Below are 24,546 nucleotides of genomic sequence, written 5' to 3' on the forward strand. Positions count from 1 at the left end.
ACTAACAGAAACCATCACCGAATAACCATTACGTAGAACTTTTCCCCCCTGTACTAACAGAAACCATCACCGAATAACCATTACGTAGAACTTTCCCCCCCTGTACTAACAGAAACCATCATCGAATAACCATTATGTAGAACTTTTCCCCCCTGTACTAACAGAAACCATCACCGAATAACCATTACGTAGAACTTTCTCCCCCTGTACTAACAGAAACCATCACCAAATAACCATTACGTAGAACTTCCCCCCCCTGTACTAACAGAAACCATCAGCGAATAACCATTACGTAGAACTTTTCCCCCCTGTACTAACAGAAACCATCACCGAATAACCATTACGTAGAACTTTTCCCCCCTGTACTAACAGAAACCATCACCGAATAACCATTACGTAGAACTTTTCCCCCCTGTACTAACAGAAACCATCACCGAATAACCATTACGTAGGACATTCCCCCCCTGTACTAACAGAAACCATCACCGAATAACCATTACGTAGAACTTTTCCCCCCTGTACTAACAGAAACCATCACCGAATAACCATTACGTAGAACTTTTCCCCCCTGTACTAACAGAAACCATCACCGAATAACCATTACGTAGAACTTTCCCCCCCTGTACTAACAGAAACCATCACCGAATAACCATTACGTAGAACTTCCCCCCCCTGTACTAACAGAAACCATCACCGAATAACCATTACGTAGAACTTTCCCCCCCTGTACTAACAGAAACCATCACCGAATAACCATTATGTAGAACATTTTCCCACCTGTACTAACAAAAACCATCACCAAATAACCATTACGTAGAACTTTCCCCCCCTGTACTAACAGAAACCATCACCGAATAACCATTACGTAGAACTTTCCCCCCCTGTACTAACAGAAACCATCACCGAATAACCATTACGTAGAACTTCCCCCCCTGTACTAACAGAAACCATCACCGAATAACCATTACCTAGAACTTTCCCCCCCTGTACTAACAGAAACCATCACCGAATAACCATTACGTAGAACTTTTCCCCCCTGTACTAACAGAAACCATCACCGAATAACCATTACGTAGAACTTTCCCCCCCTGTACTAACAGAAACCATCATCGAATAACCATTATGTAGAACTTTTCCCCCCTGTACTAACAGAAACCATCACCGAATAACCATTACGTAGAACTTTCTCCCCCTGTACTAACAGAAACCATCACCAAATAACCATTACGTAGAACTTCCCCCCCCTGTACTAACAGAAACCATCAGCGAATAACCATTACGTAGAACTTTTCCCCCCTGTACTAACAGAAACCATCACCGAATAACCATTACGTAGAACTTCCCCCCTGTACTAACAGAAACCATCACCGAATAACCATTATGTAGAACATTTTCCCACCTGTACTAACAAAAACCATCACCGAATAACCATTACGTAGAACTTTCCCCCCCTGTACTAACAGAAACCATCACCGAATAACCATTACGTAGAACTTACCGAATAACCATTACGTAGAACTTTCCCCCCCTGTACTAACAGAAACCATCACCGAATAACCATTACGTAGAACTTTCCCCCCCTGTACTAACAGAAACCATCACCGAATAACCATTACGTAGAACATTTTCCCACCTGTACTAACAAAAACCATCACCGAATAACCATTACGTAGAACTTTCCCCCCCTGTACTAACAGAAACCATCACCGAATAACCATTACGTAGAACTTTCCCCCCCTGTACTAACAGAAACCATCACCGAATAACCATTACGTAGAAGTTTTCCCCCCTGTACTAACAGAAACCATCATCGAATAACCATTACTTAGAACTTTCCCCCCCTGTACTAACAGAAACCATCACCGAATAACCATTACGTAGAACTTACCGAATAACCATTACGTAGAACTTTCCCCCCCTGTACTAACAGAAACCATCACCGAATAACCATTACGTAGAACTTCCCCCCCCTGTACTAACAGAAACCATCACCGAATAACCATTACGTAGAACATTTTCCCACCTGTACTAACAAAAACCATCACCGAATAACCATTACGTAGAACTTTCCCCCCCTGTACTATCAGAAACCATCACCGAATAACCATTACGTAGAACTTTCCCCCCCTGTACTAACAGAAACCATCACCGAATAACCATTACGTAGAACTTTTCCCCCCTGTACTAACAGAAACCATTATCGAATAACCATTACGTAGAACTTTTCCCCCCTGTACTAACAGAAACCATCATCGAATAACCATTACTTAGAACTTTTCCCCCCTGTACTAACAGAAACCATTATCGAATAACCATTACGTAGAACTTTTCCCCCCTGTACTAACAGAAACCATTATCGAATAACCATTACGTAGAACTTTCCCCCCCTGTACTAACAGAAACCATCATCGAATAACCATTATGTAGAACTTTTCCCCCCTGTACTAACAGAAACGATCATCGAATAACCATTACATAGAACATTTTCCCACCTGTACTAACAAAAACCATCATCGAATAACCATTACGTAGAACTTTTCCCCCCTGTACTAACAGAAACCATTATCGAATAACCATTATGTAGAACTTTTCCCCCCTGTACTAACAAAAACCATCACCGAATAACCATTACGTAGAACTTTTCCCCCCTGTACTAACAGAAACCATTATCGAATAACCATTATGTAGAACTTTCCCCCCCTGTACTAACAAAAACCATCGCCGAATAACCATTACGTAGAACTTTTCCCCCCTGTACTAACAGAAACCATTATCAAATAACCATTATGTAGAACTTTTCCCACTCCTGTGCTAACTAAAATCAGTGTTAAAGGCCAGGGATGAGGAAAGAAATTTGTGACTTCCCCAACAAAGCTATGAAGAAGATCCCAGTTTTGGACTTAGATGCAGAGGAGTTAGCCGTGTTAGTCTGTAGTTGATTCCAAAGAGGGGGAGTGGTCTCAGAAGCAATGAAAACCAAAAAAATCACAGGGACCACAATCCAACAATGAAGTTTTATGTTCAAGTACAGAACTAAATTTCACACCGCACAGTGAAGAATAAATCCATTTGGCCGGTGAGTCAAAATTTTTTTACTGTAAACTCCCAGCTGGAGGTGGCAACGGGCTAGCCAGCTTCAAAATATCCCGTTTCGCACCCGTGTGCTTCTTCTAAAGCCACTATATCGAGATTAAGTCATCCACAATTTTCCAGTCACATTTAGTATGGTCCGTCTCCAACTTCATTGTTGGATTGTGGTCCCTGTGATTTTTTTGGTTTTCAGTGTTAGTCTGTAGTAGCAAAATCAAAAAGAGTCCAGTAGCACCTTTAAGACTAACCAACTTTATTGTAGCATAAGCTTTCGAGAATCGCAGTTCTCTTCCCTGTTTGCTGTGGGGGGGAAGAGAACTGTGATTCTCGAAAGCTTATGCTACAATAAAGTTGGTTAGTCTTAAAGGTGCTACTGGACTCTTTTTAGTTTTAGACTTGACATCTCAGCTTAAGGGATCTCAGCTTTATATTGTTCAATGAGTGTTAGCTTTGAGGCATAAAAGCATCCTATGTTATTAGTACAAGTCCTAGCCAAGCTGCTGTTTGACTAGGGTGGACCCAACCATCCTCCAAGAAGCCTTCCTCCCATCTAAGGAGTCTTGCCTGGCTCTTTCTCCAGTGTAAGGGCCTCTCCCGAAATTGGAGGGAGGCGTCAAACTTGAGCCGAAAGAAAAGACAGGGTATAAGTATTTTAAGAAATCAACAAACTTTGCTCAGTGGAGTGGTAGGACAGAGATAGGACCCCCTGTCTTCTGAATTTCACCTTCCACCACGTTCCCTTCCCCTTCAAAGAACAGTATGTTGTCAGAGCTCTCTTTCATTTCTCATCTCTAGGCCCACAGCTCAGCTGTGGACCTAGAGAAGATGGCTTCATTTGCAGTGGCATGTTCTTGAGGTGTGGATGGCCCAGTCTTTGTTTTGTTGGGTGGTTTGGCTTCAGTCTGTGTTACTCACTGAGGCGACAGACTCGTTTGAGAAGACGCAAGCAGCCAGTTGAGTTGGACACGTGCCTGTCGAGAGAAGCCGGGACATTGTCGTCTATCTAGTCTCTTGGCACCCGTTCCACAATCAGCTACTGTCCTGACTTCCTTTCTTAACTAAGTTACAGAGTAGGTGATTAACTTTCATCTGTGAGGCCAGCTATGTTTGATGGGATACCAATTAAGGTATGTCACAGAGTCTTGCCTTGTGATGTAATCGTCTATTTAAGCCTGGACGTCGTCAACAGCAAGAATGAGATCGCTGAACTTATTTGGCAATCTCTTCCTTTCATTGTACGCATGAAGCTAAATGAGATTATGGGAAGCTTTGGAATGAGGTGGCCTTCCTCTATTGCAGATGCCAAGGCGTGTCTTCTACTCCTTTCGAGACCCTTGCCCCCCAGCTTTTGATTCTCAGTGCTATGGGTGCATAGGTTCCTAGACAGCCGATTAAAACCAAATCCAGACAAGAATGAGGGTAACAATGGACAGCAGCCTCGGTGACCTCCGCTAAAGGAGTTCACCAGTCACCAACTTGATTAATCCGCCTGTGTTCACCTCGGCTTTGAAGTCTTAAAAGTGCTTCTGGATCCCTGGCTGTGATTTGTTGTTGATTTGGAAGATGGCAGCAGCCAGAAGCGCGCCTCACTGACAGGAACCATCAAATTGCTTCTTGGTTCCCTCCAGATATCCTGGTCCCATTGCGCGACGGCTAGAGAGGTAGTGAATTCCCCTGAACTTGCATGGAATTGGATGCTGTGCCAAAGGGGAACCAAACTATTTGCCAAACAGCTCAGTTTTATTTCTAGACTTCTTCTGAACTCCAAACGCCTTGTAAAAGTCATGAGGCGTTCTATATCCACCTCTCTCTCCCTCCTTCTCCCTTCCCCTTCCTACTTTGACTGCTGCTGCTGTAGTATCAGACTTGGAGAAATGGCTAGTCAGGCTGTTAGTAGGTGGGCAGAGAATGTTTTTCTTCCCATGCCTTCCCAAGTGCATCAGCGCAGTGTCAGAAATAGAGTCCTTGCTATCATTGCAAAATTCTGGAAAACAAAGGCTCTGCCTCCCGTTCAGCATTGGTACAATAAGATATGGGAATATTTTATTATGGACAAAATAACTGATTGTGTCTCTTCTTCAGTAAAACCCTGCTTTTCATTCAGAGTTATTTGAGAAACGGCTTCCCTTTCTGGAATTTATGGAACGTAACGATGGTGTATTAAGTATTAAATAAGATTAAGTATTAATCTTAGAGTTATAGCAATATATTGGTTACTAAATGTACTTCTACATTACTCCAAACTTTTGTGAACTTTGCACCTTTTTTATCTTAACTGTTAAAGTATTCTGCATTTAATCTTGACTGTTAAAGTTTACTGCAGGCTTTCTGTAAGTATTGTACTAGTTGTTATTGTTGTATTTGTTAAAAATTGTTACAAATACATTTTTTAAAAAAAAATATATAGTCCTTGGGGAGTCTAGTGTTGTTATGTCAGGCATCACAAGGACTACATTTCCCAGGATGCATTGCAGCACCACACCTCTAGTGAGGCGCACAGTGCCTGCGAGCCAAGCTACAAGTGGCGAATTACACTTGCCTGGCAAGTGAACAGACTGACGTGTATTCTTCCCTGTTCACTTGCCGTTCACTTGCTCTCCACTTGATCAAGTGAATGGCAAGTGAACAGGGAGGAATACACATCAGTCTGTTCACTTGCCAGGCAAGTGTAATTCGTCACTTGTAGCTTGGCTCTCAGAGTCTCTCTATATGTTACTAAGTACCTAGGGATGCTCAAGTGAACCTCATTTCACATGTCCCCTTTCCAACTTTCCATGCACTCGCTCGCGAAATCTCACTTCAGTTTGCTCCCTGTGAATACATTCCCATGTTTGATACTCGTTCCTCCTCAGCTGCTAAAAGTATCCCAGTTTCCCCCCCACCCCATCCATTCATTGAAATGCAGATCTTGACACTTTCTCACACCTTAGAGAAATGCAAATTGGCAGTTCAGAGGAGCCTACAGCACTTGTTCTCGCAGGGAAAACAGAGCTGAATTTGTGCTTTGCCTTCCGGAATCACTTGCAGATGCAGACGCACAAAGGGAGCTCCTGTGAAAGTAGCATTCACGTGCACTGAGCAAGAACAGCCTGCACGTGAACTGAGGACTACAAATACAGTCCTGCACTTGAGCATCCCTAGGTACTCAGTAATGCATACTTTGAGGTACCAGGAAAATGGGACAGGGGTAGATTCTCTCAGAGTTACCAACCTCAGAGTGGCTTCTGGAGTTCTCCTGGAATTACAGCTCCAAGCTGCAGAGATCAGTTTTCCTGGAGGAACTGTCAGCTTTGGAGTGCAAACTCTAGGGCATCACGTCTCCACAGAGTGCCCATCTCCTTCCTAAACTCCACCTCCCCGGGCACCAACCCCTTATCCCCAGGAATTTGCCAAGCTGGATATTTGCCAAGATGGACAGATTTCTCTGTCTGCTTACCAGCTGGTCAGTTAGAATGGAATGGACAGAACAGAGTTCTTTTCTGGCTGTGATGTGCATTCAGGGATTGTAACGCTCACCTTATTGTGGAGAGCATCATGAGCTGTCAAAACTCATATCTCCGAATTAGGAAACATGAGCAAACCCATTGTTTGCAGAGAGGGAAAAGAAATCACCATCCTGAATCCTGCCAGACTGTTGCATTCACACATGCCAGGGTTTGTTGCATGTCTTAAAAGGACAAACTTCACTCTGAGAGCCCAGAACCGTTTCCGTACTGTTAGTGCAATTCTGATTTTATTTGTTTTTTTTTTTACATGGGAGGCAACGCTGGCACTCCAGCTGACCTCGCTATTTATTTTTATCGATCAATTTCAAGAATGCATCAACTGACTTTTCCAAGAAAATTGTCCAATGTGATGCACAATAAAATACATAAAACCAGCATGGTAAGATGTCATAAAACAAGACATGGACAAAGAACAGAAGGGTATGAAAATAAAGCAGCTCGTAATTGGCAATATGGGAGCAAACCCAATATATGGAAGAAAATAAAGAGTACAAACCTGCTATTTCCTTGATGGTTGGGTTGGAAAGCCTTTCAGAATGGTTTCAGTTTTTAAAGATCTTGCATTGTCCTCTTTGTTCAGACCGGGGTAAAAGCTTTTGAAAAGCACTATGCCCATTTGCTGCCTGAGCACTGTTTGAAGAACAACAAAGTTCCATCGCTTGGAAAAAAAATTAATTGGGATCTAGATTCTTATCTTACAGATTGGGAAGTATTTTTTTTAAAAGATCTGAGCACTGTGTTCCTCCAGACTGCTCCTTCCTTGTCATCATGTTAATGGCGTTATTAGTACTCGGTTGAGTACAGAGTTCAAGAAGCGCTTGCAAGAGGGTGGAATTCGTAGGCGTAGAGTGGGAAGGAGTCCTAGTCGGGGACAGTTCTCGTTTGTCACGTTCTTTTAGAGTTTTCAATTGGTTGTGCTTCAGGGGCCAAGCACCCCAAGGAGGAGTTTAGGGTGCCAGATTGGTGAGCGGAGGAGGCACGGGAGGAAAGAGCAACCCCCCCCCCGTGCCACTGTGGCTCAGCTCCAAGGTGACGGTTGGAGAGCATAGGGTGGGGAGGGCACTTGGGACAACAAAATACCTTAAGGCACCCCTCCCCATACACATTTCCTTTCATCCATGTAGTAACTTCAGAGGTTCTTGTGTCAGGGCTGGTTCTCTGACACCTCCAGCTTCTTTGAGACCCTGCCATGAGAGCTGAGTTTTACTATCCACTAATTGCATGGCGGATGGGTCACTCAGATAGGCAACTCGCAGTGGTGCCGCCCATTTATCTGAAGATAAGTTTTTATACCCATAAAATAACGATGGCCTCTCATTCCCCAAAATCATTTAGTCTGACTGTGAATCAAAGTGATTGTAACTAAGAAATTATTGCTTTGAGCCCACAAAGTACAGAGAGGTGTAAATCAAATAAATAACCTTGATATGAGGAAGGTTTTCCAAGAAGCTCCTAATAATTAAATTAGCCTTTTTACCTCTTTTTTTAAAATCAGAGGGGAAATTATTGTATGTTTTATGGAAAGTGATTCCCCACTCCTCCGCTTGAAGCCAGCTGGGTGACGTTGGGTCAGTCACAGCTCTCTCAGAGCTCTCTCAGCCTCACCCACCTCACAGGGTGGTTGTTGTGGGGATAATAATGACATACTTTGTAAACTGCTCTGAGTGGGCATTAAGTTGTCCTGAAGGGTGGTATATAAATCAAATACTACTACTACTACTACTACTACTACTACTACTATCCCCTGGATTATTCTGTTTTCCTACTTTAGCCTTTTCACTTTTGCTAGCTTGCATTTCTTTTTGTTTATAAAACTTCAGAATGGCATTAAATCCTCGCCATCTGGTAACACACGCTCTAACTTTTAAAATAATTGCACGAAACTGCCCAGGGTGATGCCAATCACCACTTTGAGATCAGGAAGTAATTTTCCCCATGCCAGTTTGGCTAGGGATCCTGATGGTGGTTTGCCATCTTCTGGACGTGGAGCAAGGGTCACTGGGGGTGTGGGGTGGAGGTAGTTGTGAATTTCCTGCATGGTGCAGGGGGTTGGACTAGATGACCCTGGAGGTCCCTTCCAACCCTATGATTCTAAACTGAATGCAGTCATTGAAAGGCTTTTTTCCAGCAGGAACGTGGTGGAACGGAGTTCCAGAACCTCTTGAAAATGGTCACATGGCTGGTGGCCCCACCCCCTGATCTCCAGAGGGGAGTTTAGATTGCCCTCCATGCCACCAAGTGGCGCAGAGGGCAATCTAAACTCCCCTCTGTCTGGAGATCAGGGGGCGGGGCCACCAGCCATGTGACCATTTTCTCCGAGGGCAACCCACTGAGTTCCACCACCTCTTTTCCCAGAAAAAAGCTCTGCTTTTACATATGATTTTAGCGGTTTCTGTATGGCTGTCCCTGTGGCTAGGCAGGATATGGATTTTTTTCCAGACCAGCACACTGTCAATTGTTTAGTTTATATATTTTCATCCATATGGTGTCACTTTAATTTTGAATCTGAAGCCCCAGCACATTTTAGGATGCCTCTGGTTTTGAAATACCTGCTGGAGTTGTCATCCAGACCCAGGAACAGCTGGTAAAGAGCTGTGGGTAAACATTGCTTCCTGTTTAGACTAGTTAATGGAGTGGATTCTGCCCAAGTTTTCCACTAAGGGAGGACACTTCCAGCAGCAGGAGAGGATATTCGCTGTAGAGGAGGGGAGGTCTGGGCCACAGTTTTGAGGGGTACAGCTGGCTGCACTGGTGTTGAGAGGCAGGAAGAGTTCACTTCTGCAGAACTGAGAGCCAGTTTGGCATAGTGGTTAAGAGCGGCAGGACTCTAATCTGGAGAGCCAGGTTTGATTCCCCACTCCTCCACTTGGGCAGTCACAGCTTCTAGGAGCTCTCTCAGCCCCACTCACCTCACAGGGTGTTTGTTGTTGTGGGGATAATGATAACATACTTTGTAAACCGCTCTGAGTGGATGTTAAGTCATCCTGAAGGGCGGTATATAAATCTAATGTTGTTGTTGTTGTTATTAACACCACTCTACTTTTGTCACACAAGCTCCATTGTCATTTAAAGGTCTAAAACTGTCCCGAGTAATTTCCCAGTTGTCCACATCTCCTTTTGTTTCCCGCTTATGGTAGACTGCAGCCAAGTTTACCCTGTAAGAAGAGTTAATGTCTCATGTGGATAGGAGGTGATGCTCGGATGGTCTTTGAATCTGGTTTTGTGCTTGCTATCGATCGGTTCATACTCATTAGTGTCAGAGGCCAAGTGGGTATGTGCTGCCAGTTTTACGCCACTCGTACCAGATCGTCCTTGGCCATTTTTTCCTTAATGCAGAAAAACTAAAACACCCGATTTTGTACTCATAATCCCTAACTGACCTTACTTGTAAGCATGGCACTGAAAGAGATGCGGGGGGACCCACATTGCGATTAGAGTACTGCGGCTGGAAAGCCTCAAGCATGAACCCTGAGTATGCATTTTTTGAATTCTCAGGTTTATCCTGGCACTTCTGAGACAAGTAACTCCTAGGTTGCTTCATTCCAAAAAGCCCCTTTTTGTTAGCTAAGTCTGTCTGTCCATCCTTTTAAAGTGACCTTGTTTCTTAGCTGTGGTATTATGCGAGTCTTACCGAGCAACGCTATGTACCTGTTAATGAGCCACGAAGCTGCGTATTACAGGAGTATCTCTTTTTTTTTTCCTCCCCAAGTCAAGGAAGCGGAAACAGTGACAGCTGTTAGCAGCTTGAGTTGAAGTGTTTGTAGTGGCTCATTACCAAAGAAATATGGTAATCTTTTCCCACTCTTGTTCAGCGTTAAGCATTCATTTAAACACTAGTTTATTACAGAACGTGTCAGCTGGTAACAGATGGGCTTTGTGCACAGACAAGTTTTAAAAGATGTGCTTTTTCTCCGCTTCTCCTTAAAGCAGCGTTCCTGACCTTTCCTTCTCAGTACATTTTTAAAATGTTTCTGTAATTTTTGTACAGTGTTGTGCACCAAATAGATCCATAAGCATCTCTTCTTATAGCTGACTCAGAGAGAGAGAACAGAAAGCAGTTATTATTGTGCGTTTGCTCCCCCCCTAAGAACTCCAGATTCACTTTAAGAGTTTATTTAATAAAGTTATACCCCACAACTCTTAATCCAGATGAGTTCACAGGGCAGCTTCTGTCACATTCTTAAACAATAACAATACAAATATAAAATCAATAAAAACCATTCACTCATAAGCAGCCACCATTAGAACAAATAAAATCAAAGATAATCAGCCTAGCACCCATAATTTCACATGGACCCTGGGTTGCTTTTTTCATATTTAAAATTTGATGAACCTGCTCCCAGAGGTGTCTGGAGTTCAGGAAGCTTGACTTCTTGACTATTTCTCCGTAATTTCAATTATTCGGAATTAGTGCCGCTATCCGGAGAGTTAAAAAAAAAATGCCTGTCCAATTGTGGGATGATTCTTTTGAGGTTTAAGATTTTACACGTGGGGTAGGAGGGTTGAGGAGATCAACAAGGCAACGAGTGGCATTAAAATTTTGTTCATTTAAATGATTGCTCATTGGCTGATAGCAAATTTGTTTTATGTTATTTATGGTCTGCCTTTCTTGCCGAGCGTCCAGGCAGATTACACATAGTGTAGGTCAATACAATGTAAACAACGCAATAGGACACGGATTGCAGAAATTTGAAAATGAGCAGAGATGGTCATTTCTTTTGTTCCCTGTATGACCTTTCCTGGAACTAATGAACTATATTGTTACATACGTATTATCTGAAAAGCAAACAGGAAGTGCCTTTTCCCACATGTACTTCCCCATTTCTTTTTTCCTCTTTTTGTTTAAAAGGTTTCTGTTCCTCTTCTGTGCACGAAGCAGCTTCCAGAAACGGAGAGCAAATTCAAATACACCCTAGTCCATAATCTCTAGTAAGATGACAAATACTTTTCATAGAAAGTGGGCAGCCAGGGCTCATTTCGAGGGGGTACGCACAGGAACACAGTTCCGGCAGTTCCCCAAAGAGGTCACATGTCAGGTGGCCCCACCCTCCTGACTCTCGGCCATTTGGGCCTGTTTCAGCCTGGATTGGGGCTGAAACGGCCCGGATCGGGCCTCTGACAGGTGGTGGATCACTCTTCCGCTCAGCAGTGGCCTGATCCTGACCATTTTAGGTCCCTTTTCGGCCATTTTCAGCCCCTTTTTGCCATTTTGGGCCCAATTTCAGCCCTGAATGGCCAGGACTGGGTCCAAAACAGCCAGGATAGGTGATGGGGGGGGGGGTTGGCACATGTAAATCAGTTATGCTAATGACACACTTCTGGTGATATCAAGGGGTGTGGCATATGCTAATGAGTTATGCTAATGAGTCCCTCCAGCACTTTTTCTACGAAATGACCCCTGCTTGCAGCCCATCAGTGCATTCCAGCAAATAACATTCTGCTACTCTACAGGACTGACTAGCACAATAGTGCCCCTTGAAATAGCATTGCCTTGCACAACTTGAGATCAGCCGGGGAGCCCTTGCTCTTTTTTTCCCAGAGCTGATGTTTTTCTTAGCCATCGCCGTAAGTCAGCTGTGACTTGAGGGCACTCTCCACCACCACCACTGGCTATGTTATCCTTAGCTGTATCGTTAATGAATAGTCACTAGGCTCAACTTGTACGCTTTTAAGCTTTTCACAGAGATGTCCCAAACTATATTTCAAGGCATTCCCCACCCCTGCTCCTGGCACCGTCCATGTGCATATCAGCTGACGGAGAATTCATTTCATGCATCTGACGAAGTGGGCTCTAGCACACGGAAGTTCAGGCTTCAGTCAGCCATTCAGTCTGCAAGTCAGCGTGGTGTCATGGTTAGTCTTGCACTAGGTGCTGGGAGGAGCCAATTTAGAACCCCCAGTTTGCCAAGGTAGCTCACTGGGTGACTTTGGGGCCAGTCACCCACTCCCAGCCTAAGCTACTTGATATCTGAGGATAAAAGAGCGGAGAAGAGAATGATGTAGGATACTTTGGGTCTCCGCTGGCAAGAAAGGTGGTGCGTAAATAAAGTAAATAAATAAGATGCCGTGCGGCTTCTTTCTGTATTTTCTTTTTACTCCGATAAGGAGTGGGAGGGTCTTTGGCGGTTGTGATGCCCACCCTGCCGAATAAAACCCATTTGGCTGCTTGTTCGTATTATTTTCATCACCAGCTGGAAAAACTTTCATTCTTATTTTTTTAAAAAAAAATATTGGATGGGTCATTATACAAATATAAAAACATACAGAGGGCCAAGCTACATATGACGAATGACACTTGAATGGCAAGTGTATTTCTCCCTGTTCACTTGCCCTCCACTCAATCCACTTGCCGTTCAAGTGTCATTCGTCATGTGTAGCTTGGCCCACAGTTAACTTTCCATCATATTGTAATGCCCCCCCCCACCCTTTCCCACCCTTTTCTGTTGACTTCCGACAGTTTTCCATTCCCTTTATTACCTCTTAAATAAAACCTTAACCAAGCTAAAATATATATAATATAATAATACCTATCTAATGATAAATACCATTATCTAACATTCCATATCCTTTAGTACTATCTATCCATAATATCCAATAACCTACAATATATGTCCCCTATATTAATAGCTATATACTACATTCTAAGAATGGGTCATAGTAATATATTTTATACCATTGCATATCTTTAGATAGCACTATTACATATGTCTATCATATCTATAATGTTCAAAATTATTAATATCCTTTATATTTCAAATGGAAATATAAAGGTGGAATGAAGGTGGAATGAAATACTTTCATTCTTGAAACAATATATTGGGTTTTACTGGTGGCTGGTGGCATGCATTGGTCTGCATGGCTCCATAGCTGCCCATGTTAATTCCACTGATGCTAGATGATGCTAGCTTTTTATTTTTAGTATGTTTTACATCAGTAGACATTCTTACTGAGTGGCAAACACAAACTGAAAATTCTTTAGTGCTTCGGTCAGAGTGTATCCTTCGTTGGCATTGCAAACCCGTACCAGCTCCACTGCTCTTCTCATCTTCTTGGCAAAACTAGTCACAGTTATTGCATTGAAATTGAATCCTGTATGCTGTTATATCTGTGAAGGTATTCCATTATATCTGCAAGTCTCTGCCCTCTGCTGTTTGTTGTGGGGATTTACTGTTAAAAAATAGATGGGGGAAGGAGGAGACGGAATGTCAGGGCTGTATTTAAAAACAAGAGTAAAGCAGGGGAAGGAAGAAGCCAAGAACAAAGAGCTTGAAAGATCATTCACCAAATTATGCAACTAGTCAATGCGTATCACGGAGTTAAGCTCTAAATGTATTTTTGTCTTTGTAATACAGCATTCTTTTAACTTTGTTCTTTCTTTTTTGTAAGTGGATAACTTGAATTGCTGCTATATGCCAATAAAGGCTAACTTGACTTGACTTGAACTAGTCAGTGTTCGTTTTTGACAGCTAAGTATGAATTTAGAAATGTGAAAGAGAATATTGTTTTAATAACAAATTAAATGCCTTCTAAAAAGATTGCCTGTATATTAACTATATTACTACTTCATTCCAAATATTAACGGTAATGTATTACAGACCTTATTAATCTTCACACTCCTTTGAGGCATGTGTTGGTGGAATCTGTTCTGTAGGTGGGACTGACACCTGGGGACCCAGAGCATCAGAAACCCCCTTGCTGATTTGGGGTTTAAGCCCTGGCCAGCTCCTGAGACAAAGCACAGCTTTTCTATCCTAGCAAAGCTTTCTCTTAGCAGGCAGTGCAGACTTGACTATGGTAATTTGACTGCTTCAGAACATGAAGTCTAGCACAGTGGGTGAGCTAAACCTTTGCATCCTATAACATCTGAATGCATTTGCGGTTTGTTTGTTCTCACAAACTGGGGTTCGGATTCTGGAATTCAAACATCACCGCAATTTGTGGTTGGATTCCTGCTAATGCTATGTCTTTGTGAACTTGTATCTATTTACCCAATGGAAATGTTCTTGATACTGACTGTACTGATCTCCCACTGTGTAATCTGCCTTGAGTCTCAGTGAGAAAGGCGGACTATAAATGACATGCATACATAAAATAAAATAAAACAGAGGACTTCTAACTTTATTAAATCTTCAGTTGGGGGATTGAGAGATGTGGTTTGTTTCTCTCATCTGAATGCAGTCATTGTTTTTTTCCAGAAAACAACATGAAAATGGTAATGATGATTAATTAATGGTAATGATGATTAATTGTGTTACGTGTTTTTAAGCTTTGTTGTGATCCGCCCTGAGCCCACTGGTGTGGGGAGGGCGGACTATAAATTGAATAAATTAAATTAAAAATCTGATTCATTAAACATGGTCCAAGATTGTGACCAAAACCATGGTCTTAATCAGGTGGATTGAAGAATTCTTTGAACAGGCTGTGGCTGGAATTGTGGTGCAAACACACAGAAAACCTATCATAAATGGGAATTCTTTAGTTGGGAAAACAAATGTGTGCAGCGGATTCCAAAGACTTCCCCGGCTTTGGCGCTTGAGACGTAGCTGTGAGATCAACATGTTTATTTCGCATCATGACCAAGTTGTGCATGGACAGCATACAGAGAATCCCTGCCCCCTCCACAAAAGTTTTCATTCTTGACTTGGGCAATCCAGTTTTGCTGTAAAAAGTAATGAGGGCAAATTAAATAGATTTGAGTACACTTGCTTAATTTCGCTTCCATGATGCTGTTAGAAATGGAGAGTCAGATGGAGGGAAAGGGGGGCCGAGTTTAGGGCTACGAGGTGTCCATGTGCTAAGGAATGGGAAAGGTGGAGTATGGAACTGGGAGACCCAACCTTTGACTGCTGGAAGACACCTACAGTGTGGCTTCCTCCCAGAAAAGTGTTTTTAGGATTGCACTGTTCTCTGAATGTTCAGCAAACATGTGATGCACTAGACTGTAGTTCACAAAAGTTTGTGTTTTTCTTGAAGCCCCTTCAAGGCTTTTTTTTTTTTGCTGCAAACGACTAAGATGGCCACACTGCCGAAAAGAAAACTCATTTATAACAGTGATTAGCAATGGGCCTGCGATTCCTTCTGCTCATACAGGCGACTGAAGTCTTTCCTGTCCTGCTGCTCTTTACCCATCTTCCTTTTTCTGTCTCTTTTCTTCCTCTTCCCACCTCCGCTCCCCCCCCCACCCGCTTTTTATCTCTTCAGATCTAACTGGCTTAAACCTTGCTGTGGGAGACGAGCAGCTGTGTGGCAGGTATTTTTGCTCAGTGCGAGTCTCAACAGTTTCCTGGTAGCCTGTGTAGTATTGGTGGTGATTCTTCTGACGCTGGAGCTCCTGATAGATATAAAGCTCCTCCAGTGTGAGTAGCAGGCTTTTCTATTTCCTAAACTTTTGGTCAAAAGACGGGATGTTCAGGCTAGCATACAGCAGGGTGCTGGGGCAGGGGGGAGGGGTACCTGAGTTTGTCATGCAAGTAGCCTGTAGACACGGTTCAGAATTTTGAGAGTCCCTGGGGTCTTGTTGATTAATAATAACAACAACAACAACATTCAATTTATATACTGCCCTTCAGGACAACTTAACGCCCACTCAGAGCGATTTACAAAGTGTGTTATTATTATCCCCACAACAAAACACCCTGTGAGGTGGGTGGGGCTGAGAGAGCTCTGAGAAGCTGTGACTGACCCAAGGTCACCCAGCTGGCTTCAAGTGGAGGAGTGGGGAATCTAACCCTGCTCTCCAGATTAGAGTCCCATGCTCTTACCACTACACCAAACTGGCTCTCAGATTGTCTTCAGTGTAGACTCAGAAGGGTGGAGTTATGCTTAAAATGGCTCTGCTAACATAGATGTAGAGGAGTTAGCCGTGTTAGTCTGTAGTAGCAAAATCAAAAAGAGCCTAGTAGCACCTTTAAGACTAGCCAACTTTATTGTAGCATAAGCTTTCGAGAATCACAGTTCTCTTCGTCTGATGAAGAGAACTGCAATTCTCTAAAGCTTATGCTACAATCAAGTTGGTTAGTCTTAAAGGTGCTACTGGACTCTTTCTGCTAACATAGAGTCTCTATGCACATTACTAAGTACCTACAGATGTTCAAGTGAACCTAGTTTCATGTGTCCCCCTTCCAACTTTCCATGCATTCGCCCGCACAGTCACCCTTCCAGTTGCTCCCCTAAGTACATTCATGCATTTCATGTCAGTTCCTCCTCAACTGCTAAAAGTATCCCAGTTTCCCCCACATCCATTCATTCAAATGCAGATCTTGACACTTTCTCACACCTTAGAGAAAGGCAAATTGGCAATTCAAAGGAGCCTACAGTACTTGTTCTCGCAGCAAAAACAGTGGAATTGGCGCTTTGCCTTCCAGAATCACTTGCAGATGCAGCCACACAAAGGGAGCTCCCGTGAAAGCAGCACTCACGTGCACCGAGCAAGAACAGCCTACACATGAATTGAGGACTACGCATGCAGTCCTACACTTGAACATCACTTGGTACTTAGTAACATGTAGAAGGACTCATATTGTGGAGTCTGTGTCAGAAACACTGTGGTAATATCGTGTTTCATTTTTAAGTAGGAGTATGCATGAACGTACTAGCTGTAGTTGGGGATGATATTTAAAAATTGCCTCTGCCCAGGGGCACTGGTGTTGACCTATACACCAATACTTCACTAAAGGAATTTACAAATATTCCGTAGCATCTAATAATAAAAATGATAAAATAGTAGGAATAGTAAATGAACCTGTGCCTGGAAGAAACCCTGTTTTCTTTCCCTGCTTGCTTCATGTGCCTCTGAAAAACGGAAGATTTGCACGGATGGAAATCGTGCGAAGGACTGAAGCAGTCCGTTCTTTTTAATTAGGAAGTTTTTAGAAAGGGTTTTCTTGCAGAGTTGATTTTTAATTAATTGTATCTCTGCTCTTCAGTACGCCTAGCAGCATTTCACTTCCTAGCAGAGAAGAACGAACCTCTAGATGCGGGAATCTGTTTATAGCTTTTTCTGCATTGTGTATATCTTTCTTTGAACCGCTAGTGGGCAACCAGGCAATTGCTCGTTCTTGGCTTTCTTCCGGTATAAGGGTTAGATTGCTGCCTTGTTAGTAGCAGTTTGACCTGTTGCCTGATCTATCGGGATGCTGCAGAAAGGATACAGCTTAGCTGAGATGGGGTGGGGTGGGGTGGAGGGTCTGTTCTTAAAGGAGCCTTTCATAATAGAGACTATAAATGTTAAGTTCTGAGATTTGTGATAATAATTATCATTAAATGTTAATTAAAATACTTTGGTTTGGTGCATTCACTCTAAAGGGTTAATATTTGTGCAGGAAGGAGGAGGAAAAAATAAAACCAGTCAGCATCTGTTCACACGTGCTCTGAAATCTATTTCAAAACTTTGTCTCACGGGGGTTTATCATTATATAGCCATATCCAGCGCCTGCTTGTGTTGGCAGGTGGCAGCTTTGAAAGTGACTTTCGCACATCACAAAAATCAGGCCAACGTCCTGTCTCACAAGGGGCGTTTTGCACTGTGTAAAAAAGCACTAGCAAGCCTTGTGGGTGGTAAGCGATACACTGGCTTTTAGCAAAATCGAAGGTTTGATGTGATGGCCCCTTCCTGCCTTCCCCATCATTCAGCGGTGTGTGTTTTTTGCATATCACAAAATCAAAAATAATGTTTTTCCAAAACAAACTGAGGTTCTGCAAAGTCTTAATGCTCAGCGCAGATGTAATTTTGACACCCCTGCAAACCACAAATTGCAGCCTACCTCAGGTAATTCACCGCTCTTCACCCCGTGCTGCAGATTTTTTCTCCTGTCTCTGAACGTCTTAACCCTGGTTTTGCATTTTGTGATGCAGTTCCGCGAACCATGGTTAATGCTAATTAACCAGGATTTGAACACAGGGATTGGAGCAAGCTTGGAAATCCTTGTTAAGAAGGAACTGGACTAGCATCAGCCAGGGTCCACCCTGTCAGTGCAAATGTAATGCAACTTCTCCACAAATATGGGTAGAGGGAAATTCATGCCGGGAGAGTTGGAGATGGGGCAGTTGACGGGGAGCCCTCATTAAGTCTGCAGTTGGTCTAAACGGGTGGATTTTTCACCTTTTTCAACCAGTTTGCTTCCCTCTTAGCCCATTCCGCAGTGAGTCTCACATAAATGTTTCTGTTGATTATAATGATTTCCTACTGACACTATCGTATCTGAGCAAATTTGCAAGGACTTGGCTTCTCACTACAAATAAATTGCAATGAAATTGATCAGATCAAGGCTTAAAACTTTAGAATTTAAAAATGAACCCCCCAAAACATTTTACCCTGTAAATAGCCACTTTTAATTCTGTTTTTTGCTTGCTGATATAACGTTGCAAATGTGGATCTGGAACAAAGGGTCGTTTACAAAATAAAAGCCCCTCTCAGAATGTTTACCTTCTGTTTGGTCTGTTCGCCAGCAGTGTATGATTCACTGCCAGCTGAATTGCGGCCAACAGAAAAGGCAGGATATTCCCCGTGTATCTAATGGATATTCTTCTGAAGCTGTTAAAGGAAGGCACTGGGTTAAATGTTTTTGCTCAGTTTTCCCCTAAAAGCATTCCCCTCCACTTCATGTTTGAGAGGTACATATTTTCCTAAATGGAAATTGCAAAAGCCGTTCAGTATTTCGTTCTGTAGAGCTTAAATGTGAATTTGGATTTGCTGGCACGCGTTCTCCGAATCTGCTTCAAAAGCCAGTCGCTCGGACTGTATTTCTAATATTGTGCACAAGCTGTGAATATTTCTCTGCAGCATGATTAAAAAGCATGTGCCATTGAGCATGTGCAGAGTTCATTTCCGCTACTGTTTCTTGGCCTGTGACCAATGGGTACATTCCTAGGTGTCAGATGTTTCAAGGCTCCTGTAGCCTTGGTATTTGGTTGAATGGTTAAGTAGTTGTGTATATGCAATATTAAAATATGCTTGTAGGGAAACTAAAATTATCCTTCATTATATTGTGTCCATTGCAGTTTCGAGTGCATCTCAGTTTGCTGGAGTTATTCACTGGATCAGTCTAGTTATTCTCTCTGTGTTCTTTTCAGAGGTAAGTGCATGATAGAGCAAAATGGTTGAACAAGCCAGTGACTTTCTTGGTAAACCTGCATTGGTTGCATAGCCAGCCAAGTATGCTGTTTTCCATTGGCTGGTGTTTTTAAGGCAGAAAGGGTGCATTTTAAGTTCTTGACATGGTTTCAAACCTTAAAAGGTAAAGGTAGTCCCCTGTGCAAGCACCAAGTTATTACTGACCCATGGGGGAACGTTGCATCATGACGTTTTCTTGGCAGACTTTTGTTTCAGGGTGGTTTGCCATTGCCTTCCCCAGTCATCTACACTTTACTCCCAGGAAACTGGGTACTCATTTTACCAGCCTCAGAAGGATGGAAGGCTGAGTCAACCTTGAACCGGCTATCTGAACCCAGCTTCCACCAGGATTGACCTCAGGTCGTGAGCAGAGCTTGGGCTGCAGTATGGCAGCTTACCACTCTGCACCACTGGGCTCTTCACGCTTACATTTCTTTAAATTTCAGCAGTTAAATAATTTGGAAGTACGTAGCCACAATCTGAAAGGCAGCAGAAAGGAAATCTGTTTGTTATCTAGGGTCTTTTTTTGCTTCAAAAGTTGCATGTTTGTTTCCATTTTATTACTCACCAAATCTATACCAACTTTGATGCGAGGGACCCAGTAGCAGTATCTTGTAGCAGGCGAGTATGATGTTATATCCTGATCTTACCGTTGTTCTTCTGAATGAGCTAGGTTGGTATGTGCATCATGGGTCCCTGTTGAATATTCCTTTTTAACAGATCCAGAGGAGTTAGCCGTGTTAGTCTGTAGCAGCAAAATCAAAAAGAGTCCAGTAGCACCTTTAAGACTAACCAATTTTATTGTAGCATAAGCTTTCGAGAGCCACAGCTCTCTTCGTCAGATGCATAGTACAGAAACTGGTCAAATTTGACCAGTTTCTGTACTATGCATCTGACGAAGAGAGCTGTGGCTCTCGAAAGCTTATGCTACAATAAGATTGGTTAGTCTTAAAGGTGCTACTGGACTCTTTTTGATTTTGATTCCTTTTTAAGAGTCCAACCAGATTTGGGAGTGTACTGCTCTGGTTACTCTGGAAGAACTTTGTTGTGTTTTTAACCCATTCCTAGTTAACTACAATTTTGTTCACCGCGCCTTCATAGCACAGTCTTTATCTGCATTAGCCTTTTCTTTCTCTACTCGTCATAACAAAGTGTTTCCCTTCTTCCTCTTCTGGAAGTTTCAAAGGCAGTTTGTAGTGTAGTGTGTGTCTGGGGCTGATGTGTGTATGTGAGCTCTGTTATTATGCACCAGAGCTTTTCGCTGCATTTTGGCAAATTACCACAGTGGGGTTCTAGTGGGTAGCCACGTTAGTTTGTTGCAGTGAAAACAAAAGAGGGGGAAAGTGAGGGTTGAGTCAGATATACAGATGCACTGTAGCATAAATTTTGTCGGCTAAACCCCGTCTATGAGATCTCACAGGCGATATCTTTTGTATTTCTTGGCTTTCTAACCCGTGTTCACATCTCTAATGCAGAGTTACTCCGATGTAAGTCTACTGAAATTGGCAGTTTTGAGAGGAGTAATTTTGCATAGAATTGTCCTGTAAAATCTGTTTGTCATTAAGATGCCGCAGTACCTCTTGTTGTTCAGGGGGATTTCATGTGATCTCTGCTGCCTTCCCGTGTCCTAGGGAGATTATCCATTCATCTCTGGATGACAGGTTAAAATATCATTAAATGGACGAATCTTGCTCATTGGCCAGTTGTCCTCAATGGTGAATAAACCTGAAAGTTTGTGTAAATATAATGATTGGAATGTGTGTGTTTCTGTAATGAAGCTGGCTTTTCAAGTATTGTACTGTATTTTTTACTTTCAATATATCTAGTGTAGTCCAGCTCTTAATTTTTGTTTGTCCCATTAAAAATAGGGTGGAATTGTCGAAGTTTGTTAATGTTATGTTTTGTGAGTTATATGTTGTAAACTAATTCAAAATTAATTTAAAAAAATAGGATGGAGTGAAGTACACAATATGGTATTCAGTCAGTTGTCTGAATATGTTTGTAAATAGTTTCACAATGGCAACTTAGAGCCAAGCTACAAGTGACGACTAACACTTGCCTGGCAAGTGAACAGACTCACGTGTATTCCTCCCTGTTCACGTGCACAAGTGAATGGCAAGTGAACAGGGAGGAATACATGTGAGTCTGTTCACTTGCCAGGCAAGTGTCATTCATCACTTGTAGCTTGGCTCTCAGCAGGGCTTTTTTTCTGGGAAAAGAGGTGGTGGAACTCAGTGGGTTGCCCTTGGAGAAAATGGTCACATGGCTGGTGACCCCACCCCCTGATCTCCAGACAGAGGGGAGTTTAGATCGCCTTGGCGCTTGGCGGCGCGGAGGACAAGCTAAACTCCCCTCTGTCTGGAGATCAGGGGGTGGGGCCACCAGCCATGTGACCATTTTCAAGAGGTTCCGGAACTCCGTTCCACCGCGTTCCAGCTGAAAAAAAGCCCTGCTTACTTGTAAGCTGCAGTAAAATGTATAAAGCAGGCTGAGTTCCCCCACCATACCTTGTTTCAATGAGTAGATTTCCTCAGCCAACCTGAACGTGCCAAGGCGAGATGGCTTGGGAAGGGGAGAGAAGATGACACAAGCTGTTCAGATGAGCTCACAAATAAGATCATGGAACATCCTGCCAATTCTCAGTGGAGTACACAGAGAGGGACATAAATAACTACATGCATTGACGCATCATCTTTCTGCACGTTCCATTCTCACTTGAAGGGTCAGAAATGGGCATCTAGTAATTCAAGACCAGAATTACAGGCCTCTGGAGCTTACCTGAGAGCCAAGCTACAAGTGACGAATGACACTTGCCTGGCAAGTGAACAGACTCACGTGTATTCCTCTCTGTTCACTTGCCATTCACTTACGCTCCAGCGCTCCAGCGCAAGTGAATGGCAAGTGAACAGGGAGGAAAACACGTGAGTCTGTTCACTTGCCAGGCAAGTGTCATTCGTCACTTGTAGCTTGGCTCTGAGTCCCTCCTTCCCCTTCTACATCAGCAGGCAGTTCCCTGAGCTTGCAGCGCCACAGCGATTTGGTACTAAGAGGTGGAGTCAGCTTAGAGGTGAGGTTCCACTTTGAAAAGCTTGAGATCTGTCGCTCTTGTACCGCCACAGTTGGAAACGGCAGCAGATCATGGCTCACAGAGGCCACGCTCCTTGATTGATGTGAACATCACCAGTGCACCTCTGCGGGCTAAGGTATAGGACAGGAAACAAAGCAAACGTGAGAGCTGAAAATGCCCTGTGATTCATCGGTCTCAGCATACCAAAGTGGCTAAACTTTTATGTTCTGTTAAGTCATGCTGTTGGCTTTAGCTGTGAGGCTGTCATAACAGAATCTCAAGCCACTGAGTAAGAGGTTTAATTTCTCACGGGTCAGGTAGAGAAAGAACAATCGCTCTCTCTCTCTCTCTCTCTCTCTGACTGCCTTGCTGTTTAAGTGCTGATCTTTACCAAATGTACCAGGGCAGATTAATCCCCCATTAAAATACTTTTTTTTTTGTTCCAGTACTTAAACAAGGCATGAAGGCATGACTCATTGTGTCAACTAGGTCATACATTAATATATTAATTGGGCAACCAGCAAAGGATATACTTTTTATCCCCAAATGTCTAGTGCAGTGAGCTCATAAGTATGGCTAAGGTGCACAGATGGTGGGAATACACAAGGCTGGCTCAGAAAAGTACTTGGATAATTTTACCCCAGGAAACTTGATTTTGAAAAACAAATGCACGTGGCAGGATCAGGCACTTGATGGCCATCTTCTCTACAGAGAGGCAGAAGTGGCAGCGGTGTGGCATGGCGCTAAAGGGAACTTGCCAACCAGAAAATGTATTTTTATGGGAGATGTTGCATTCTCATCTTCTTTTCTCTCCCGTCCTCCCACCAGCTCCCTCACCTATCAAGCTTGGTTTTATTTATGCGTTAAAAGAAACCATAAAGACAAAGGAAAGAAGAAATATTTCTTCTTCTTTCTGTCCAGTGTAAAGCAAACTGATTTCGCTTCATACTGGCATGTGTGCAATAGCTTTTGCATGATTAGACACAAACATTGCACTGACTGTGAAAAATATGGGTGTTAAATGAAGGGGACTCTGGTTTCCCAAAGCTTTCGCTTTGTCTTCAGAATGCTGTGAGGTTCTTTGCTGTATGAAAAGAAGAGCAGGTTTTGTAATAGTTCAGAAACAAAACCGTACCATTCTGCAGAAGCCCCCATCTGAGCTAACAACAACAACAACAACAACAACAACAACAAAACAACAACAACATTCAATTTATATACCACCCTTCAGGACAACTTAATGCCCACTCAGAGCGGTTTACAAAGTGTTATTATTACCCCACAACAATCACCCCGTGAGGTGGGTGGGGCTGAGAGAGCTCCAGAGAACTGTGACTTGCCCAAGGTCACCCAGCTGGCTTCAAGCAGAGGAGTGGGGAATCAAACCCGGCTCTCCAGATTAGAGTCCTGTGCTCTTAACCACTACACCAAACTGGCTCACAGGAGCTAGGTGCTCCTGTGCAAAATGAATAGATAAATTCTGGCATTTCACAGAGTAGGTGCTTCAGACTGCATCGGGATAGTTTTTGAGAGCTTTGAGTAATCAAAAACTATTCATTTTTGTTAAAAAAACCTGAAATATTCCTGATTTCTCTGAGGGGTTGATTGTTACTGTGTTTGTCGCGAGATGCTTGTTGGGTTCTATGCAGAACAGAGGAGGTTTACACTCAGCAGTAGGAAGCTATAGAACTGAGATGGGAAAACTGCATCCATTGGAGACGGAGAAGAATCTAGAGGTAAAGAAGCCGTGCCAAGGTTTGAATGCAGGCTAA

The 24,546-nt window shown here is 43.0% G+C and overlaps 1 protein-coding gene across 1 annotated transcript in view; it reads left to right on the forward strand.

The window, feature by feature from the left end:
- TMEM266 (transmembrane protein 266) overlaps positions 1 to 24,546 on the forward strand; it is a 61,551-nt gene that overhangs the window by 9,437 nt on the left and 27,568 nt on the right. The window contains exons 4-5 of the mRNA XM_055002515.1: positions 15,798 to 15,952; positions 19,596 to 19,669. Of these exons, the coding sequence (XP_054858490.1) occupies positions 15,798 to 15,952; positions 19,596 to 19,669 (229 nt within the window). The remainder of the gene's footprint in view (positions 1 to 15,797; positions 15,953 to 19,595; positions 19,670 to 24,546) is intronic.

The sequence above is a fragment of the Eublepharis macularius genome, chromosome 18 (assembly GCF_028583425.1).
Source record: "Eublepharis macularius isolate TG4126 chromosome 18, MPM_Emac_v1.0, whole genome shotgun sequence".
In the NCBI taxonomy this organism is placed as follows: domain Eukaryota; kingdom Metazoa; phylum Chordata; class Lepidosauria; order Squamata; family Eublepharidae; genus Eublepharis; species Eublepharis macularius.